This window comes from Fundulus heteroclitus, chromosome 14, assembly GCF_011125445.2.
Source record: "Fundulus heteroclitus isolate FHET01 chromosome 14, MU-UCD_Fhet_4.1, whole genome shotgun sequence".
Taxonomy (NCBI): Eukaryota; Metazoa; Chordata; class Actinopteri; order Cyprinodontiformes; family Fundulidae; genus Fundulus; species Fundulus heteroclitus.
This window is the reverse complement of record NC_046374.1, coordinates 2,376,445-2,397,791: the sequence shown is the minus strand read 5'-3', so window position 1 is coordinate 2,397,791 and position 21,347 is coordinate 2,376,445. Positions and strand designations below refer to the sequence as shown.

General features: G+C 39.5%; 1 protein-coding gene across 1 annotated transcript; it reads left to right on the top strand.

Annotated features, from left to right (window-relative positions):
* The first annotated feature begins 903 nt into the window (after positions 1 to 903).
* LOC110367500 (C-type mannose receptor 2-like) lies at positions 904 to 17,883 on the top strand. The gene is made up of 5 exons (XM_036146030.1): positions 904 to 973; positions 4,215 to 4,305; positions 4,488 to 4,862; positions 5,253 to 5,603; positions 17,252 to 17,883. Exons 2-5 carry the CDS (start codon positions 4,272 to 4,274, stop codon positions 17,596 to 17,598), a joined length of 1,107 nt encoding a protein of 368 aa, XP_036001923.1. The 5' UTR covers positions 904 to 973; positions 4,215 to 4,271; the 3' UTR covers positions 17,599 to 17,883.
* The last annotated feature ends 3,464 nt before the right edge of the window (positions 17,884 to 21,347 follow it).

Below are 21,347 nucleotides of genomic sequence, written 5' to 3'. Positions count from 1 at the left end.
GACCAGATTTGATTTCTCTAATGAAAACTGGGGACATCTCTGATTTTGTTAAGCACAGAATCTCTGCCTGGGGGTTGGTTTGTTTTGTCTGAACTGCAACGGCGACGGGGTGGGCAAGGTGTGTTCAGCAAAACTCTTCTACGTCGAGACAGCGGCAGGACCGGGTGAATATACTTAAACTTTTTTACTCCATCATGATACACTGAAATCGGGGACATTTCCGGGGACAGCTCATCCAAAACAGGGTCTGTCCCTAGAAATTGAGGACATCTGGTCACCCTACCAAAGGGGCGGAGTGATATTACACACTTGGGAAGAATATGGAATGCGCCTTATAATTCGGTGCATTTTATAACCTAAAAGATACAGTAGATTTTTTTAACCATTTCACTCTAATTACTAGATTAGGGAGTATGAACCAGATTTCAGATAATCTGTGTAACTGTAGCCAGGCTGTTGATCCAGACAGGCTGAAGCTATCTGCATGTTGCACTAATCTGATGCTGAAGCACCACAGTTATGGTGACATACAGCAGTGTGAAAAGCTCTTGGACACATTTAGACAAAGATTATACATTATTTCTTACTTCTTTAAGTTTCATTAAAGCTCATCACCTCTAAATGTGTGTTTTCCTTGAGGAAAACAATTACTAAGATTTATGTTATCTAAAAAAAAAAGTACTAATAGTTGTACTCTCACCAGGGAAAGACCCTGAATCCTAAAGAAAACGAAAAAACAAAAACAAAAAAAACCTCAGACTGAAGTCAGATTATCTGACAGACAATCATTTATCAAAGAGGTGTTACCATTTATTCATGCACATGAATGGCTGATTAGGATGTCGTCATATTCAAATTATCCCTTAGCCAACAAAAGTCATCTGTTTGAGACTGAACAGTTCACTGAGACCTGTTTCTATCTGTTAAAAAAAGAGAAAACTCCTGAAACAGTAGATTGAGGACGTAACCAGATGTAAGTTTCACCTTTGCTCAGCATTTCTATACTTCTATATTGATGACTGTGTATTTGCTGCAGTGGTATGTGTAAGGGTAAGTTGTCAGTATAATTTTAGTTATTTTATATTTTTTTTATTATTTATCTTTATACTCTGAAACACAAATTAATTTTATCTCTGAAATAATATGGCAAATATGTTTTACTTTTACCTGGATTATCTAAAGTTTCTCAAAGAAAGAAGGCCAGAAAGAAAAATAAACTTTTGTTACTATTTTTAATTGTCACAATCCAGAAGAATAATTAAAAAAAAGCACTCCTGTTAATAAAAACTAATCTATGCAAAAAAGGATGCTTTCAAAATTAAACTAAAACACCAGGATTTTCTTAAATTCAGGATAGGTGAGGTGAACATTAAACCTGTGTGACCCAACAAGGCAGACCGCTCTCCTCTTACCAACCCCAAGCAGCAGCAGCACTGACTGAGAAAGAAAGCAGTCCATGTTTTCACCGTTCTAATGGCCAACCTGAGCCCGGTTCAGCAAATATTCTCAGTACCAGCGCCAAGTATTCCCAGATTTGTTTCACAGTCCTGCCCAACAGTTTGCAGGCTTCATGTTAGAGATGTCATGTAGTCTCACTGTAAATAGTCTCACAAGATGATCAAGTTTATCAGAGCCTACTTTACTCATCTTAGTTCTTACTGGGATAAAATGCAAAAATATTTATTTCCTATAAATCTGAAGGAGTTTCAGTCGATTTTAGAGGACAAAGACATTAGCTCACTTGGCTCTTTTAAAAGCCAAATGTTTAATGCTGTGTGACTAAAAGATTATTGCATGTTTAGTAGTTAAAGTAAATATTTTTAAATTAATTATAATATTTTTTTATTTTTACTTTGGAAAAGTGTAAACCTCTATTGTTGTTCATCCTCAATTGTTGTGTTACCATAGCTACAGTCTGATGTAGCTATGGATGAAGTTTGTTCTCAAATACATCTCAGCAAATAATAATCAGTTATCCCTGATTGCTTTTAAGCTCGGCCAATTAAACATGGACCCCTCTCTGCTGGATTCCACTAAATCTGTGTTGAAATGCCCCAGATATCATTCTGTTGAAGGCCCCATAAAACCCGCTGACTCTAGAAATTCCAGCACTTCTACTGCAATTAGTTTCTTATCATTTAAAATAACTCTTTGAAATGTTATTGTGAAGCAACTGTTGCTCAAAGAGTTGTCTCTGGCAATTTAAAAGTTGTGGGTTCCTACCCCACCATTATGTTGATGTGCCTCTAGGCAAATGACTTAACCCCAAGTTACCTACCAATCCTCGTATTAGTGTAGGAACTAGAGTGTGGCTCTAGTCTAAAACACTTAGGGCCTGATTTTCAAAGGCCTTTCAGTCAATATTTAGAATTTTCAAAGATTCTAAATAATGGACGCTAAATTACGTTGAACAGGGAGAGCAAAAAGTGTCTGTGTTGCACCTGATCATCAAAAATTGCGTCCCTAGTGGAAAAGAAGTACAGATTTGGTCCGTCCCATTTAAACGAGTAAAATGCGTCTCCTGCTGGCAGTTTGGGAGCTGCTGCCAAATAAAGAGAAAGATTAAACCCTTCACATAATCACTCCAGACACCGTTTTTAATGAATGGTGAATTTCTGCTGTTAAACGTTGTCTTAGAGACAATATTAATTGTTCTTTAAAATAAAGAATAAGTGTTGTATTGTCAGCAGACGTTCTGCAAAACTGGAGAAAAAAAACATTTATTTTATGTCTCACTATTATAAGAAAATATTACCACTGAGAAATCAGATTTATCCCTGTTTATCATTATTCTACTGGTTCATGTGTCTGACGGTGGTCATGTCAAATCAACAGCTGAGCAGAGCTTCTCCAGCTCTTTTGACTGAAACATCCTTCCAGTCGTTGAAGGACGGTAATAATAAAACTGTTTAAAAGAAAAATAACATAAATAAGTCTATCTACGATTACCCAGCAGTTCCCCATTGAATGCTGGAGATAGGCACCAGCTTCCACGCGACCCTGCATGGATAAGCAGGTAGAGAAAATGGATGGATGGTAGTTACAGAAACCATATTGGAACAATATGGAAGGGAGTTATGGATAACTTGTGGACCCGCTGCTCTAGAATTACCACACCTCTCAAAATAACACACACAGAAAAGTGCAAAAAATGTAAGGACAATTTACTATTGGGACAGCAATCCTGCTTGCTAGATGCTGGTTGACTTGCTGATGGGAAGAGTCAATGGACTCTTAATCTTCTGTTTTTAGGCTGTAGTCTTCAAGCAACATTAATTGGTAGCAGCAATGTTTCTTTTTAGTAACCAGAACATTGCAACATTTGTAGTTTTACAGCCAACAGTTCTGTTAGTTAAACACTTTAAAATGGTAGGAAAATAACAGCAGCAACACGAACAGGGAGAAAAAATATCTGTACAAAGCACTGAAAGTTAAATGGCATTTTTTATATAAAACAATGTGAGTCATGTTGAAAAAAAAAAATGCATATAAAAACACAATGGAAAAAATACACATATAATTCTAACCATGTTGGCAAGTAAATGCTAAATTACACTTAGAAAGTTATTTTAATATTGGAATAGTTTGAATATTCAAATATATTTCAAAACAAAAGTGATTTGGGTTAGATAGTACAACACCTTTCACAGCCTTTCTAACTGGACGTATGTGTCACATTTACAGAGTTAGACTCTGTATTCATTTTTTGTGTGATTTCATGCAGAATTTACAAAATCTTTCATGTTTCTCCCTAAATCTGTATCAGAGATCTAGTTTATAGACAAACTTTTATTTAATTTAACAATGGATGGATCCAGAGGGTAGATCAGTCGTCTCATCGGTAGATTGTCTGTTCAATTCCAGCTTTATCCTGTCACATGTCAATGTGCCCCTGGGCAAGGCACTTAACTCCAAGTTGCCCACCGATCAGTATATCAGTGTGTGAATGTATGTGCGACGAGGAGAATGTGAGTGGTCTGTATGATTAGAAAAGTGTTTTAAAAACCATTTACCATTCAGGATAAACTCCTTAAAAGAGTTTAAGGCTTTAGATAAAATAAGTGGATGGATGATTATTTAATGGTTGCAGACCAGCAACTTTCCCAAAATCTGGATAGAAAACATTTCTTTGGCCAGAATTAAGCTTGTATGTTTGGTATTTGTAACTTTTTTACAGCTACAGGAAGTGTTTAATAAGCTACTTTTTTCAACAGAGACAGACCTTTGAAACAAAAATTAAAAACAAAATATTTGCACCTAACCGTGGAGAGATGAAGCTGAATCTTTTTCTGCTTATTCTGTTGGGTAAGTGGCTCTGCATAGATATCATAGTGTTGGTAAATCCTTATTGTTTAAGTCTAATTTGTAAGCAGGACAAAAAAGGATTTTTAGAATTAAAGTTATATAAAACTGATTGGGTATATTTTGTTCTCTATTTTAAAACTGTCTTTTGCTTAAAATCAATGAGTGTTTCTTTCTGTCAATAGGTCAGTGTTGTGTAATGTTTTGTCATCTGTATGAGTATCACTATGTTAATGAGGAAAAAAACTGGACTGAAGCTCAGCAGTACTGCAGAGAGAAACACACGGACCTGGCAACAGTGTCTGACATGGAAGGCCTGAAGAGACTCCTCAATAAATCACCAGGAAGGGCAGAAGCTTGGATTGGTCTGTATGACCAAACAAATGGTACCAGGAGATGGTACTGGTCTCTGCCTGGAGTGGAGTTCAATGAAGATGAGACAGAGTGGAACAGTACAGAGCCAGATGATCACAATACTGAAAACTGTGGGTGTATTTTAAAAAGTCTAAAATGGATGGACATCTCATGTGGGCGACATCAACATTTTCTCTGCTGTGATGGTAAGAATATTTTATTTGTTTTTTTATTGGCTCTCCAAAATTATGACAAGAAAGCATCCAGACCAGGAGGCATAGTTTCAGCTGAGGCAAGAGTTCTGGCAAAATTTGTTATCTGAGCTTGAACGCAAGGTTTGATAACTAGGATACAATTAAAATGTGTGTATTCATCTTTAAATGTGCATAAATAGATTGAATTGACTTTTATTCTTTGCTAAAATGCTGTGAGACGATATTTGTTATGAACTGGAGTGACAAACTGAATTTAATATTTGCATTGCAGAGGAAGAATTATAACAAATATATTTCAATGCATGCAGTTTTTCTTTTTGCTGTTTAAACTGTTGCTGACTTAAAATAATGATCCTGCTGTCATTGACTGATATTCCACAGAACGAAATACTTCAGAGAAATTCTATCTGATTAAACAAAAGAAGACCTGGTTTGAGGCTCAGAGTTACTGCAGAGAGAATCACACAGACCTGCCCAGTGGACTGGATCAGCTCCAGGGTGAACGACTGAAGAATGTTTTGAGCTCTACAGGTGGAAAATATGTGTATATGGGACTTATGAGAGACACCTGGAGATGGTCAGATGGAAGCAGTTTCTCTTTCAGACACTGGAACAAAGACTTTGATGATGAGCGATACAACAGTGGTCAATGTGCCATGACTGTGTTTGGTGATGAAGGCAGATGGAAGACTGAGAACTGTACTGACAGAAAACCCTTCATCTGTTATGATGGTGAGTTTTTATTAAACATTTGTTATGATAACACAATTACCCATTAAATGTCTAAAATATGAACTGGATTATTATGTTGTTTTTTTGAAAATTACAAAATATTATTAGGCCCGAGCAGCGAAGCGCTGCGAAGGCCTATTGTTTCTGTGTTGTTTCTTATTATTATTATTATTATTTTTATTCTGCCCCCCTAAAGAGGGGCCTTTTTGGGGGCTTTATCATATTCAAAAACTCACCAAACTTTGCAGATGCATGGTGACTGTTTAAAAATTTTGTATTTTAAGGTCGTCACAAAAATCTAAAGAAAAATGCCTCAACGGCGCCACCTAGAAATTTTCAAAGGACCCTTTGCTATTCACTTACTTCATCGTAGATTAATGAAATTTTGTACAGTTGTAGATCTAAGCAAGACGCTCAGAATTTACAATTAACGTCATAGTGCAAATATCACAGGAAGTCGGCCATTTTAGATTGAAGGTCGTAATTTTACCTCATTTTTGACGTTTACAGCATTGGTATTTGATCGAACTCGTCCTAGGGATTTCGAGCGAGCGGCTTGAATCTCGGTCAGTCTGATCATAAGGCATGGCCAATTAAAAGTTATCAAAACGGTGAGTTTTTGAGCATGTTGAAGGGGCGTTAGCAGGGGTCAAAGTTCACCTACTCGCCACAAAACAGAAAACTGTTATATCTCCTACACAGAAACACACAGAGGCACCAAACTTTCTGTAATTGATCATCATCGGGTCTTTTACAATATCCAATGGTCAAATGATGACATCACTTAGGCCACGCCCCCTGACAACAGGAAAAAACTATTATATCTCCTACACAGAAACACACAGAGGCACCAAACTTTCTGTGATTGATCATCATCGGGTCTTCTACAATATCCAATGGTCAAATGATGACATCACTTAGGCCACGCCCCCTGACAATAGGAAAAACTGTTATATCTCCTACACAGAAACACACAGAGGCACCAAACTTTCTGTGATTGATCATCATCGGGTCTTCTACAATATCCAATAGTCAAATGATGACATCACTTAGGCCACGCCCCCTGACAACAGGAAAAACTGCTATATCTCCTACACAGAAACACACAGAGGCACCAAACTTTCTGTGATTGATCATCATCGGGTCTTCTACAGTATCCAATGGTCAAATGATGACATCACTTAGGCCACGCCCCCTGACAACAGGAAAAACTGTTTTATCTCCTACACAGAAACACACAGAGGCACCAAACTTTCTGTGATTGATCATCATCGGGTCTTCTACAATATCCAATAGTCAAATGATGACATCACTTAGGCCACGCCCCTGACAACAGGAAAAACTGCTATATCTCCTACACAGAAACACACAGAGGCACCAAACTTTCTGTGATTGATCATCATCGGGTCTTCTACAGTATCCAATGGTCAAATGATGACATCACTTAGGCCACGCCCCCTGACAACAGGAAAAACTGTTTTATCTCCTACACAGAAACACACAGAGGCACCAAACTTTCTGTGATTGATCATCATCGGGTCTTCTACAATATCCAATAGTCAAATGATGACATCACTTAGGCCACGCCCCCTGACAACAGGAAAAACTGTTATATCTCCTACACAGAAACACACAGAGGCACCAAACCTTCTGTGATTGATCATCATCGGGTCTTCTACAATATCCAATGGACAAATGATGACATCACTTAGGCCACGCCCCCTGACAACAGGAAAAACTGCTATATCTCCTACACAGAAACACACAGAGGCACCAAACTTTCTGTGATTGATCATCATCGGGTCTTCTACAATATCCAATGGTCAAATGATGACATCACTTAGGCCACGCCCCCTGACAACAGGAAAAACTGCTATATCTCCTACACAGAAACACACAGAGGCACCAAACTTTCTGTGATTGATCATCATCGGGTCTTCTACAATATCCAATGGTCAAATGATGACATCATTTAGGCCACGCCCCCTGACAACAGGAAGTGTCATGTTTTATTGTTAGCAGTCGCTATGTTACCCCTCTGAGCTAATCAACATGAAACTGTGTCCACAGACATGTTGCTGTGTTGTGGATTCCAAGCCCAACTGGATTCCATGTAGCAGTGCGGCATGGTGGCGTGGCGAAGTCACCTGAAACGCCGCTGCCATATGTCCAGACTTCCATAGGGTATTGACAAATTTATTAAAAAGTAACTTAAAATTACCTTAAAAGGACAACATTTTTAAAAGTCAAAAGGCTTATTTGATGCTTTGAGAACATCTCTTCTATTCGGCTACAAAATCAACTGGATTCGATGGAGCAGGGCGGCGTAGTGGCGTGGCAAAGTCACCTGAAACGCCGCTGCCATATGTCCAGACTTCCATAGGATATTGATAAATTTAATAAAAAGTAACTTAAAATTACCTTAAAAGGACAACATTTTTAAAAGTCAAAAGGCTTATTTAATGCTTTGAGAACATCTCTTCTATTCGGCTACAAAACCAACCAAAACAGGATGATCTTTTAAGCTATAAGACCATTTTAAGATGTCAATACATAGATTTTAAGCTGGTGGGTCGCCACTGCCTCCGGTGGCCAAATGCATCGCTGCATCAACTGATCTGCACCAGTTTAATCTCGTCATGGCAAAATTATTTTTTCTCTTCATGTGTGGCCCTAATACTCCATCGTAAGAACACCGCTGTCGTTACCGCGGGTCCTGGGAAAAAAAAAAACGCTGCTCCTGGGGGGAATTTTTGATTATGCTCACGCATAGATGTGTAAAACTTCACATTGCAATTCAGACAGGCGCAGACTGAACCGTGCAGTTCATTTTAAAGTTTGGCGCATATTCCGATAGAAACGGGCTGCGGGGAGCCTAAGTGTGTTGTCGTGGGCGTGTTTACCCGCTGCAGGTAACCGCTGTGAAACAATCCGAAAGATTTCCCTGATTAATAACATCTTTATGGCGCTCATCTTTATTGTTACTATGTGCTGCTTTACCAGTTCTCTCTCTCTCGCTCGCTCGCTCGTCATCGGACAAAAATCAAACTGCTTCGTGTTTGTATTTGAAATTGTGCGTCAGACTCAGATTTAGAAGTGTTGTTACGACGTTTGAGCTGTAACTGCAACCGTTATATATATATATATATATATATATATATATATATATATATATATATATGGTAACTTTACTGAATTTGCAGCTTAAGAAGATTGGGTTTGACAAACAACACCAACTGTCCCCTCAATCCAGTGCACACAATACCACAACAGACCTCATCACGCTCTACAGTACATCAAGAAAACTAAATCAACTAAAACAAGTTCACTAAAACAAGTTCATGTGCATTTCATGCACATGAAATGAAGTTAATCCATATTTGTGTGTCAGGGTGTCTAAGCATTCTCCAGAATTTGACATCTCAGCAGAGCCTGTAATAATTATAGAAAGTAACATTATAGTTGTTCTGCCTTTTGTTAAGACAGCAAGGAATTCATGTCGTGAATACATTACATAAATAGGATAATAATTCTTAGTCAGAGGAAATCCAAGGCAAAAACAGTTAGAAAAGTTTTGGGTTCATATTTAATCAGAGTGAGACATCACAACTTTGTTAGATCTCTATGTGAATTACGTGAGATAGTGAGTGCTCTCACCTTAAAAAAAGATCTTTGACGTATTTTGCTCCGGTTAAAAGCTGCTTTTCAGCGATGAAGCTAGGGAAACTGCTAATGTTGGAGTTGAATTTGTTCTACACGCTTCTGCCTTGGAAAAATATTCGTCTTTTTACAAAAAGAATGTTTAAAGCCAGATTTGGGAACAAAGGTTATTCAGAGAATGCAAGAAAAGGAAGCTTTTGTGGGGAACTTTTGTCCTAGCTGTCTAGCTGCATATGGCCCCAGGACAGCACAATAGTTTTCTTGAAGTTTAATTTTGGAGAAGTAGAAACAAGTATTAATTTCAAAAGGTAGGTAAAAAAGGAAAAGTTTTTACAAAATCTTAAAATGTTGGATAGTCGTTATTTCCATCTTGCTGTGAAAATTGGTGAAATATTATCATTTTTAATGCTTAGATATAAAATCGCAAGGCCATTACTAAAATTGCCTTTTGTTGAAAATGTTTTTTGGCATGCCATACTTTATATTTATAGGTAGCCTAGATGTGCATAATAAAAGAGTGGAACTAAAACCTGGTCTAAAATTATTATGGAGCTTTAACTTGCTAAGAGTAATACTGTTAGATGATTATATCTTTAAAATGAGATAACTGTCTCAAAAAATGTGATAGTTTATTTGGTCTGAAGAGATGATGCAATTCAATGTTATTTATATAGCGACAATTCATGAAATATGTCATCTCAAGGCACTTTACAACGTCAAAATCAATCAGATTATACAGATTGGGTCAGATTATACACATTGGTCAAAAAATTCCTATATAAGGGAACCAGTTCATTGCATCAAAGTCTTGACAAGTAGCATTCTCTCTTGAAGAAGCGTAGAGCCACAGGGAGAGTCGTCTGCATTGTCCATGGCTTTGCAGCAATCCTACCTACTGAGCAAGCATGAAGCGACAGCAGGAAAAAAAACTCCCCATTAACGGGAAGGAAAAACCTCCAGCAGAACCGGGCTCAGTATGAACGGTCATCTGCCTCGACAGACTGGGGGTTACAGAAGACAGAGCAGAGACACAACAAGACAGAAAAAAAAGCACAGAAGTTCTACATTAGATGGTAGTAGCGGGTGATCTGTCTTCCCTGGATGAAGCCACAGCTAACAGAACGCCAGACCAGGTGTGCCTACTATGAAGAAAAAAGAAAAATCAAAAAGTTAAAAGCTGAAATTACAACAGTCATTCAAAATTGAAGAACAATAGACCCTGATGTCCTGCAGTAGCCTAAACCTATAGCAGCATAACTATAGAGGTAGCTCAGGGTAACATGAGCCACTCTAACTATAAGCTTTTTAAAAAAGGAAAGTCCCAAGGGCCAGCTTCTAGTGGAGAAGTTCAAGTATCTTGGGGTCTTGTTCACGAATGAGGGGAAGATGGAGCGGGAGATCGACAGGCGGATTGGTGCGGCGTCTGCTGTGAAGCGGGCGCTATACCGGTCCGTTGTGGTGAATCTGCACCAGATTTTTTGTGAGTCGTGGGGGAGCGCTGCCGAACACGTTCGTGTAAATCGGCCAGTGGACGGGCGGGCAAAATGCGTGACAGCATCTGTGGTGGCGGGCGGCCGGCGGTGCGCAAATCCCAGCGGTGGCCAAGGCCGGAGCGGCGCTTTGCTGCGAGGGCCGCTCATCACCGCTTGCGGTTTTAATTATTATTATTATTAATCTGCCACCCCAAAGAGGGGCCTTTTTGGGGGCTTTATCATACTCAAAAACTCACCAAACTTGGCGGATGCAAGAAGACTGTTTAAAAATTTTGTATTTTAAGGTCGTCACAAAAATCAAAAGAAAAATGCCTCAACGGCGCCACCTAGCAATTTTCAAAGGACCCTTTGCTATTCACTTACTTCATCGTAGAGACATGAAATTTGGTACAGTGGTAGAGCTCACCAAGACGCTCAGAATTTACAATTAATGTCATAGTGAAAATATCACAGGAAGTCGGCCATTTTAGATTGAAGGTCTGATTTTGACCTCAATTTTGACGTTTACAGCATTGGTACTTGATCGAACTCCTCCTAGGGATTTCGAGCGAGCGGCTTGAAACTCTGTCAGTCTGATCATAAGGCATGGCCAATTAAAAGTTATCAAAACGGTGAGTTTTTGAGCATGTTGAAGGGGCGTTAGCAGGGGTCAAAGTTCACCTACTCGCCACAAAACATAAAACTGTTATATCTCCTACACAGAAACACACAGAGGCACCAAACTTTCTGTGATTGATCATCATCGGGTCTTCTACAATATCCAATGGTCAAATGACGACATTGCTTAGGCCACGCCCCCTGACAACAGGAAGTGTCATGTTTTGTTGTAAGCGGTCGCTATGTTACCCCTTTAAGCTTGTCATGTTTTGTTGTAAGCGGTCGCTATGTTACCCCTTTAAGCTAATCAACATGAAACTGTGTCCACAGACAGAACACATGTTGATGTGTTGTGGATTTCAGGCCCAACTGGATTCGATGGAGCAGGGGGGCGTGGCGGCGTGGCATATTCACCTCAAACGCTGCTGTCATACGTTTGGCTCTGAATTCCACAGTTTTGGGCCAAGCTGCTTAAAACTCATTTGGATGCATCCTTATCCACCCCCCAACAGGAATCCATAACAAACTTTAGTGAGCAGGACTTAGTTTCTCCATAGCGCCACCAAGCAATTTTCAAAGGACCCTTTGCTAATGAAATTTTGTACAGTTGTAGATCTCAGCAAGACGCTCAGAATTTACAATTAATGTCATAGTGCAAGTATCACAGGAAGTAAGCCATTTTAGATTGAAATCTGAATTTTGACACCATGTTGACATGGTATCAAATACCATCATCATCAAGTTTGATCATATTTGATCAAACTTGTCCAGCAGGGGGCAGCAAGAGACCACAAATAAACCCCAAAGGAATTTCTCTTGGTAAGTAACTGATCTTAACTCTTTGGTTTCCTTATATATTTAAGTTGAACAGATATACAAATCCTGCTTGAAAACTGACAAACTTACTCTTGTTCAATACATTTCAGTTTTTATTTATATAGCGCCAAATCATGAAACATGTCATCAGGGGTGTACTGGGACAAAATAAAATCGGCCCTGGCATTTTGGATTAGACTGGCCCACCACATTTTGTTGTGTACTGAATGTGTATACCAACTGTACAATACCTTGAGGTCAGGTTAATGGAAATTAGTGAGAGTGGACACTTAAAATACTTCTAAAATCTTAATTTATTAACACGGTAAAATGTAAACTCCATCACAGCACAGCAACTATTCTTAGATCAGAGAGAGAGAGAGAGAAAGAGAGGTGTCAGGGTCAATCACACATATTATCACGTTACATCATTATAAGAAGTTATTGTAAGTTGCTCATCAGATCTATTTAGTCTTCCAGATACTGTAGGGTAACATTGGACTAATGTGCACTCACTGTGTAAAAAAGGATGCCAATGACAAAATGAACCAGAGAAAGGCCTCACTTATCATGGAAAGAAAGAAAATATATAATAACATAATATAAATTTTGATTTACTCAGTCATTTGTAATAAGTATTTTATTTATCTAATTTCCTAATTTTTGATCATATTTTCTTTAAAATCGCAGACTTTTTGCTATTTTTCATGTAAATCCTTGGTGGCGCTTCATAGCGAAGCCGGTGAGGCCGCAGCAAGCTTGGCCTCCCCTGGGATTGTGCAATCCCATGTTAACTGCGCTGACTTCCATTCTGTGAATGCATCTTCCTGTCTCTAGATCATAAATTCAATTGTTCAAACAGTTATGAACAGATTTTCCACAATTTAATATATGTGGATTACGAATTGTGTTTTGGTCATCAAACTGTGTGCAGATAACATGTTTTCGTGGTGCTGGCTGATCATAAACAGCAAAGAACTGGTTGTAGGTGAGGTCGGCAGTTCCTTGGCCGCTAGGCAGGGGGCGCTCAAGGTGCACCGCTCGTGATCCCCAAATAGTAGAGTCAAAACAAGTTATGGATGTTTTATTAGCGAGTTTTGCTAAACAAGTAAAGCACTAAAAAGACTCTAAACATAGAGCTGGAACAGGACTGATGAAGGAAGGCTTTCCTCCCTGGCAGTGAGCTCCACTGAGACTGAGAGACTTTTAAAACTGAAGAAGATAAAAAGAACTTTTACCGGAAAATGATGATATTTTTGTTCAGAAAGAGCGCCGCAGGGACTTAAATTATAAGTAGAGGTAAGACAGCGATACTTATTCATGTTTTGTTTTTGTGATAAAATGTGCGTAATGTGGGTTATAGTTTTAGAATGTGTTACAAATGCAGAAATCCATCATAACTCATAAACTGTTACAGTCAAATGACAAATAATTTATTTTTATTTTTTCATCAAATAATCAATATTTTTCCATGTCTCTTGGTGAATTAATTTGGCTCAATCAGTCTCCTTCAGCACTTTGCAACGAGTCTACTCTGTAGAGTGTATATATTTGTAAATCTGACTCTGATGACGTCAGTGCCTCACCAGCTATGAACTCTACCGCACGTCACTGACTACAACCACCACCATATTTTACATCAGACAACGGAGCAGATGAAGGGCCTGCTGTTGGGAACGTCAGCCAGTTTGACACATTTCGCAGCGTCCGTTTGAAGAACTCGTTTCTTTTTTTCGTGCAGTTTCTCTGCGCCTCCCTTGCGTTTCTTATCCATTACTACTGTGAACACCGCTGCACAAAGTTCCACATGGAGCGTGAAGGTGTTTTTCTACTTTATGATTGGCCTAGCCCTTTAGACTGTCAGGGATGATAACCAATGGGCTGCAGTAGCCTGTGGTAAGGGCCGGATGATCGGAACAGACTCTTGCGCTGCTGATTTTATTTTTCTTCATGCATTATGCAAATATAACAAGACAGATATAAAAAATAATAATAATAATACATATTATTAATATACATGTCGGGTCTGCCGGCCCAAACAGCACGTCGGCCCACCGGGAAAATGCCCGGTACGCCCGATTACCAGCCCATGCCTGCATGTCATCTAAAGGCAGTTTACAATGTCAAAATCAATCAGATTATACATATTAAGTCAGATTATCCAGATTGGTAAAAGAAATACTTATATAAGGGAACCAGTTGATTGCATCAAAGTCGTAACAAGCAGCATTGACTCCTGAAGAAGCGTAGAGCCACAGGGAGAGTCGTTTGCATTGTACATGGCTTTGCAGCAATCCCTCATACTGATCAAGCATGAAGTGACAGCAGAAGGAAAAACTCCCCATTAACAGGAAGGAAAAATCCCAGCAGAACCGGGCTCAGTATGAACGGTAATCTGCCTCGACCGACGGGGTTACAAAAGAGAGAGAAGAGACACAACAAGACAAACAAAAAAGCACAGAAGCGCACATTGATCCAGTAATCTGTTTTACATTAGATGGTAATAACAGGTGATCCGTCTTCCCTGGATGATGTCACAGCTAACAGAATGCCAGACCAGGTGTACCTTCTATGAAGAAAAAATAGAAAAAACAAAAAGTTAAAAGCTGAAATAACAACAGTCATGCAAAATTGAAGAACAATAGACCCCGATGTCCTCCAGCAGCCTAAGCCTATAGCAGCATAACTATAGAGGTAGCTCAGGGTAACATGAACCACTCTAACTATAAGCTTTGTCAAAAAGGAAAGTCCCAAGAGCCAGCTTCTAGTGGAGGAGTTCAAGTATCTTGGGGTCTTGTTCACGAATGAGGGGAAGATGGAGCGGGAGATGGACAGGCGGATTGGTGCGACGTCTGCTGTGAAGCGAGCGCTGTACCGATCCGTTGTGGTGAAGAGAGATCTGAGCCAAAAGGCGAAGCTCTCGATTTACCGGTCGATCTACGTTCCTACCCTCATCTATGGTCACGAGCTTTGGGTCGTGACCGAAAGAACGAGATCCCGGATACAAGCGTCCAAAATGAGTTTTCTCCGTAGTGTGTCTGGGCTCTCCCTTAGAGATAGGGTGAGGAGCTCAGTCATCCGGGGAGGACTCAGAGTAGAGCCGCTGCTCCTTCACATTGAGAGGAGCCAGTTGAGGTGGCTCGGGCATCTGGTCAGGATGCCTCCTGGACGCCTCCCTGGTGAGGTGTTCTGGGCACGTCCCACCGGGAGGAGGCCCAGGGGAAGACCCAGGACACACTGGAGAGACTCTGCTGGCCTGGGAACTCTTTGGGATTCTCCCGGAGGAAGTGGCCCAAGAGGCTGGGGAGAGGAAGGTCTGGGCCTCCTTCTTGAAGCTGCTACACCCGCGACCTGACCCCGGATAAGTGGAAGACGATGGATGGATGGAAAAAGGAAAGTTTTAGGATTAGTCTTAAAAGTAGACAGGGTGTCTGCGTCACGGACCAAAACTGGGAGTTGGTTCCACTGGAGAGGAGCATGATAGCTAAAGGATCTGCCTACCATTCTGGTTTTATAGACTTTAGGAACCACCAGCAGACCTGCTTTCTGAGAGTGAAGTGGTCTGTTAGAAATTACTAAAGTTTGTACACAACATACACATGTGGAATATTGCTAACGTGTTACTTTAGCAATATTCCAATTGCTAAAGTGTGACTTTTACATTATTACTTTTGGGTGTGTATCCACCAATTTAACTGTCAAACTTTCATAAAAGCTGTCTTAATGCAAGAAACGAAACCCTTAAACACATGAAATAATTAACTTTAAATAACTAAAAAGGTTTTGTTAACTTTTCACATGAAGCTGAATTAACAGCTAGTAAGATACCTTTGATTAAATTTGTATACTAGTGTTTAAACCAGTGGTGTCAAACGTACGGCCTGCGGGCCGGACCTGGCCCGCCGAACGATTTAGTCCGGTCCGGTGGCCAAATGCATTTTCATTATTCAACGGCTGTGTCTCCTCGGTGCATCGACCGATCTGCACCAGATTTTTTGTGAGTCGTGGGGGAGCGCTGCCCAACGCGTACGTGTGTATTGCATGGTAGAGGGGTGAGGAAAATGCATGACAGCTTCTGCGGTGGCAGGCGGCGGGAGGTGCGCGTACCCTAGCGGTGGCCCATAGGCCAGAGCGGCGCTTGGCTGCGAGGGCCGATCATCATTTAATCTTTATTACTGTGGTGAACAATCCTGTCAATAAGCCTGAATTTTAGATTCAGAAAATGTTCACCTTACATTTGCGTGTTTACACATTTATGTTGAGATTTAACAATTTTGTGATTAAACATAAACATTACCAGGTATTAGGAAAATAAAGGGTCTGTACAGCTGCACTCTATTCTTAGAATTGTCATGCAGGGTTGTGGTTGGAAAGTTGGGCAGGTGTGCCTTGATACCACCTTACCATATAGACCCCTTTTCAGTCGGTAAACATTGTGACGTATTTATGTGGGTTGGGCATAGCTGGAGGCAGAAAGTGTCCCCTGAGTGCTAAAAATGTAAAACAACTGTAGCTAACAAGTTTTTTTTAGCTTGTATTCTTCCCAATGGATGGAGAATATGACAGATTACCTCCGGTTGAGTGGCCTGACATCTTTACCTACCTGAAAGAGAAACTGAGCGTGTTTAGAGTTCACTGTTTGTTTTTGCTGTTGCTTTGCTCACACACTTGTTTGGGTATTGTACTACACTTTAAACATAAAGATAATGCTTCAAACCAGACAAGACTGTTTCTGGTCACACATTGAAGCTACTGATCACATACAGTTAAATGGACTCCTCCCTTTATTCAGGGATGCGGCACAGAGTGTACATTTTGAATGTATTTATTGAAAATTGTCTACAGCCCCAGTTGCCATCTGAGGAAAAAGGCCCTGATACATGATTTGTAATATATCCAACTCTTTAAATACATTTTCAGGAACTTTGGATTCTCTCTCTTTGTTTTATTAAAGCAGGTTATACGTCCTTAAAATCCAAAATAAATCAAAACAAACTTAGGAAAATATTTCCTAACACAGACTGAAGCCACAATATCTGGGCGATAACTTTAGGGTTGATACTTTCTCCATTACATTCCCAGAAAAACTGATCCTGATCAAAGAAAATAAAACCTGGAAGGAAGCCTTGTACTACTGCAGACATCACCACCATGACCTGGTCACCATCACCAACCTGGATGAGCAGAGGTGGGTCCAGGAGAAAGCCAAGAAGGCCTCCACTGATTACGTCTGGATGGGACTGCGCTACGCCTGTTCTCTGGATTTCTGGTTCTGGGTCAGAGGCGAAGTGGTCAGCTATAAGAACTGGGCTCCAGATGAACTGATGGATGACTGTGACATGTCTGGAGCCATGAAGACAGGAGGACAACATAAGTGGTTAAAAATGAATGATCAGATGGAGTTTAATTTTGTCTGCTCTGTGTCCTAAAAAGCATTCTAGTCTGTGTAAATTACTTGTAGACTATTGTTGCTTATTATAGATTATAACCTGCTCTCAATACATTTAAACAACAGGTGTCTGATTTATAAACCTTGTGTATGCACAAAATGGGGCCTAAAAACTTCATACACCACTTTCCACGTAAAAAGTTGGGATCTATAAAAATAAACTTGAAAGGAAAATGTGCGGTCCTCACGGCAGCTCTGACTCAGGCGTACGCTCATTTTGGAGATGTGGGAAACTGGCGGCACAAGGCAAGTTTATTTATATAGCACTTTTTAATAACAAGACAATTCAAAGTGCTGTACATGAACAGAAAAAACATTAGGGACATAGGAAAAATAAAGCAATAAGCTAAGTAAATCCTTGACTAGACTTCCTTCATACATTAACAAACATACAGAAAGACTTAATTGTTTATATTAATAAGAAATAAGCTAAGTATATTCTTGGGGATTTCTGATCTAAAGTAATTTTGTCCAACTTTTCTAAAGCTACAACTAGAATTACTTATATTGTTTCATTCTTTCTCTGGAACGAGCTTCATCACTAAAAATGCAAAGCTTTTAGATCAACTTTTTCATAAGCATTCACAATCACAGTGTTATTCATTCTTGCACTGGTGACACTTGAGTATACTGAGAACCTTTACAAAAAATCCCATAAGCCATCTTCAGTCTCAAATAAAATTCCGCCCAACCTTTTATTCGGGTATTCTACCGTCACATTCCTCTCCCCGATGATCACTAGGGTGACGTGTTCCACAGATTATTGTGACAAGGTGTGCAGCAATAACTTTAATTACTGTAAAAATAGTTAAATACACTCATGCGTAATGCTGCTGTGGATGCATTGGCACTGCTGGAAGACCTTGTAGATGGGAGAGTTAGAAGGAAACGAGGTTTAAAGGATAAAACATTTCCTGGCCAAGACGCCTTTTAGACTCCAAGCATTGCATCTTACTATAATCTACAGGGAGCTACACCTTCCTCACTTCTGAAAGGCAGCTTTCCAGCCCCAAGAGCGCAGTGCGCGTACCACTCACACCCATGCAGTGCAGTCTGTCGGCTTCCTGAAATGCTTTTGTGTTTTTTATTATTGTTATTATTATTATGGGGGGAGGGGTTGTCTTTATCATTGCGGGAGAAACATCTCAGTCCTCCTGGTCTTGCTGCCTTCTCTTTTTATAACAATCATGTTTAATTTTTAACAGGTTCTTTGAATGTGGGCATCATTTGTGCTTTTACCAGATTTACACATTTAATAAACGCCACTGTGTGAAATTTTCCCCAAGTTTCTTTGCTTTTTCTCCAAGGCTGCCACAATACGCATTAATGTTCATGAGGTGTGTTGCATTGACCATTTATGGTTGAATCTGGGAGTGTAGAAAGCAGAACAAGAGGCGGAACCAGGTCCGCAAACATTCAGGTACAGCTGGTATCTATAAAGGAAAATTGCATGCTGGTGCCCGTGCGCATGGTTTTATAAACCAGAATATTTTTCAGTGTACGCCATTTTCTTTGTTTTGCCATACACACACTTTTAGTATGTATTCCACACAATGTTTTATAAATGAGATTGTTAGTTAAATTGTTAGTTTTACTTCAGAACTTGTTGTTCATGCTTTACTATTTAGGAAATGTTCTCCTTTGGAAGATTTGTAGATAATTCAGACATCCATCTACATGTTCTTGGTCTTCTGACCAAGAACATGTGAACATATTTTTTATAAGCAGGCTTGGTATTCTTTTTGTCAATAATATACTTAAATCATCAAACATTTGTTGGTTCTTAAAAACAACTTTTGAATTAAGAGTTGTTTATCTTTACAATACTTTGAGCCTGATTTTCTGAAGCAAAGCAATTTGTGGGATATGCAAATTTAAATATGTAATACCCTAAAGCAATATTCCAAATCTGAAACAGAGTTGGCGCAGCTTTTGTCTCTATATTTAGTAGCTCTGAAAGTCAAGTGCAAACTTCCACGCATACAATATCGGTGGTCCTTGTGGTCAGAAAGGAGGCACTGGTATAATGACAGAAGCAGAGAGAGTCTGTCTGCATGTAAACATACTTGAGCTGTTAGATTAACAACAGTAGAATCATTGTATTGGGGAAAGGACGGCTGCCTTGGAGAGGGCTGGCCACGCAGGAGTGGGGGTGTGGAGAGATGCGGTATTAATCTTCATGCACTTAAACCAGGGCGATAAATCCAAACCTGATCCTAAACATTGTGGCATGCTTGTAAATAAACGGTTCAACTGTACGTGTGTGTGTGTTATTCTGGTAGGTATGGTTATTCTAGAGCAGCAGGTCCACAACTTTTCCCTAACTCACTCCCTTATTGTTCCAATACGGTCTCTGTAACTACCATCCATGCAGGGTCACAGGGAAGCTGGTGCCCATCTCCAGCGGTATATGGGGGAGAGGCGGGGTAAACCATGGACAGACCTATTTATGTTTTTTTACTTTTAAATAGTTATCATTACCTCTAATGACTGGAGGGAGGTTTCACTTAAAATGAGCTTGAGAAACTCTCCTCAGCTGTCACCTTTGACATGACCACCGTCACTGATACACGAACCGCTAGAATAATGATAAACAGGGATAAATCTGATTTGTCAGCTTTAATATTTTCCTATTAAAGTGAGACTTTAAAAAATTCTTCTGTTTTGTAGAACGTCTGCTGGCAAAACATTCTTTTTTATTCTTTATTTTAAAGAATAATTAATATTGGTCCTAAGACAACGTTTAACAGCAGAACTTCTCCATTCATTAAAAACGGTGTCTGGAGTGATTATTTGAAGGGTTTGATGTTCCTCTTTGACAGCAGCTCCCAAACTGCCAACAGGAGACGCAGTTTACTCATTTAAATGGAGCGGCCCAAATCTCTATTGTACTTCTTATCCACTAGGGACTCAATCTTTGATGATCAGGTACAACACGCCCAATTTTTGCTCTCACAGTTTTTATGTCGACCCAATTTAGTGGCCATTGTTTGGAATCTTTGAAAATCAGGCCCATAGTCTTTCATTTTGTTGTGTTCTAATAGAACAATTTCTTCAACTGTCAATACAAAGAATTTTAAAGAGCTCCTGTTCTCTCCAGTGGTTTCTGGTTGGAAAATCGTAATTTCTCCATATTTGACTGAAAATATAAGGTATTTTTCTCAAATATGTTTAAACTTGATGCAATACACATGAAGCTGTGAACGTGTGGCTATCTAAGCTCAATGGAGCTCTTTTTCCTGTCTACCGTGGCTTGCAAGAACTTCCTGATATGCCGGGGTTTGCATTTTAACCATAGTTTGTGAGGCATTTTATTTAGAAAACCTGTTTTTTCAAAGTTGTTTTTTCAAATTGAAAAATTTTGAAAAAAAATTATTTCTGCCGGTATTCCACTTCTTTATCCATTAATTGGACTGGAGATGGAAACTTTTTGAGAACTGGCTCTGTATTATTCCTCTATACTCTGTATTCAAGGACACAACCACTAGGATCCTACAAGACAACTTTTATTCTTCTTCTGTCTTCAAAGTCTTAAAATCTAAAGTTTGTGCAGGAGGAAGTCACATTTTTGGGCCATGTTCTCTCACATAAAAGCAGAAAGTTGTCGCTTTAGCGGATCGAAGCGATTGTAAAAATCCCAAAACTAATCACAGAGAAAAAATGATGTAATTTCTGGGTATGACAAATTACTGCAGGGCTCATATTCCAAACTACTCTGAGCTTGAATCT

What these genes read in the sequence shown, in the direction of transcription:
- LOC110367500 (XM_036146030.1), top strand. Translation starts at nt 4,272, where the DNA reads ATGAAGCTGAATCTTTTTCTGCTTATTCTGTTGG. An exon ending in ACATTTTCTCTGCTGTGATG is followed by an intron (nt 4,863 to 5,252) that starts GTAAGAATATTT and finishes GATATTCCACAG; the next exon opens with AACGAAATACTTCAGAGAAA. An exon ending in ACCCTTCATCTGTTATGATG is followed by an intron (nt 5,604 to 17,251) that starts GTGAGTTTTTAT and finishes TTACATTCCCAG; the next exon opens with AAAAACTGATCCTGATCAAA.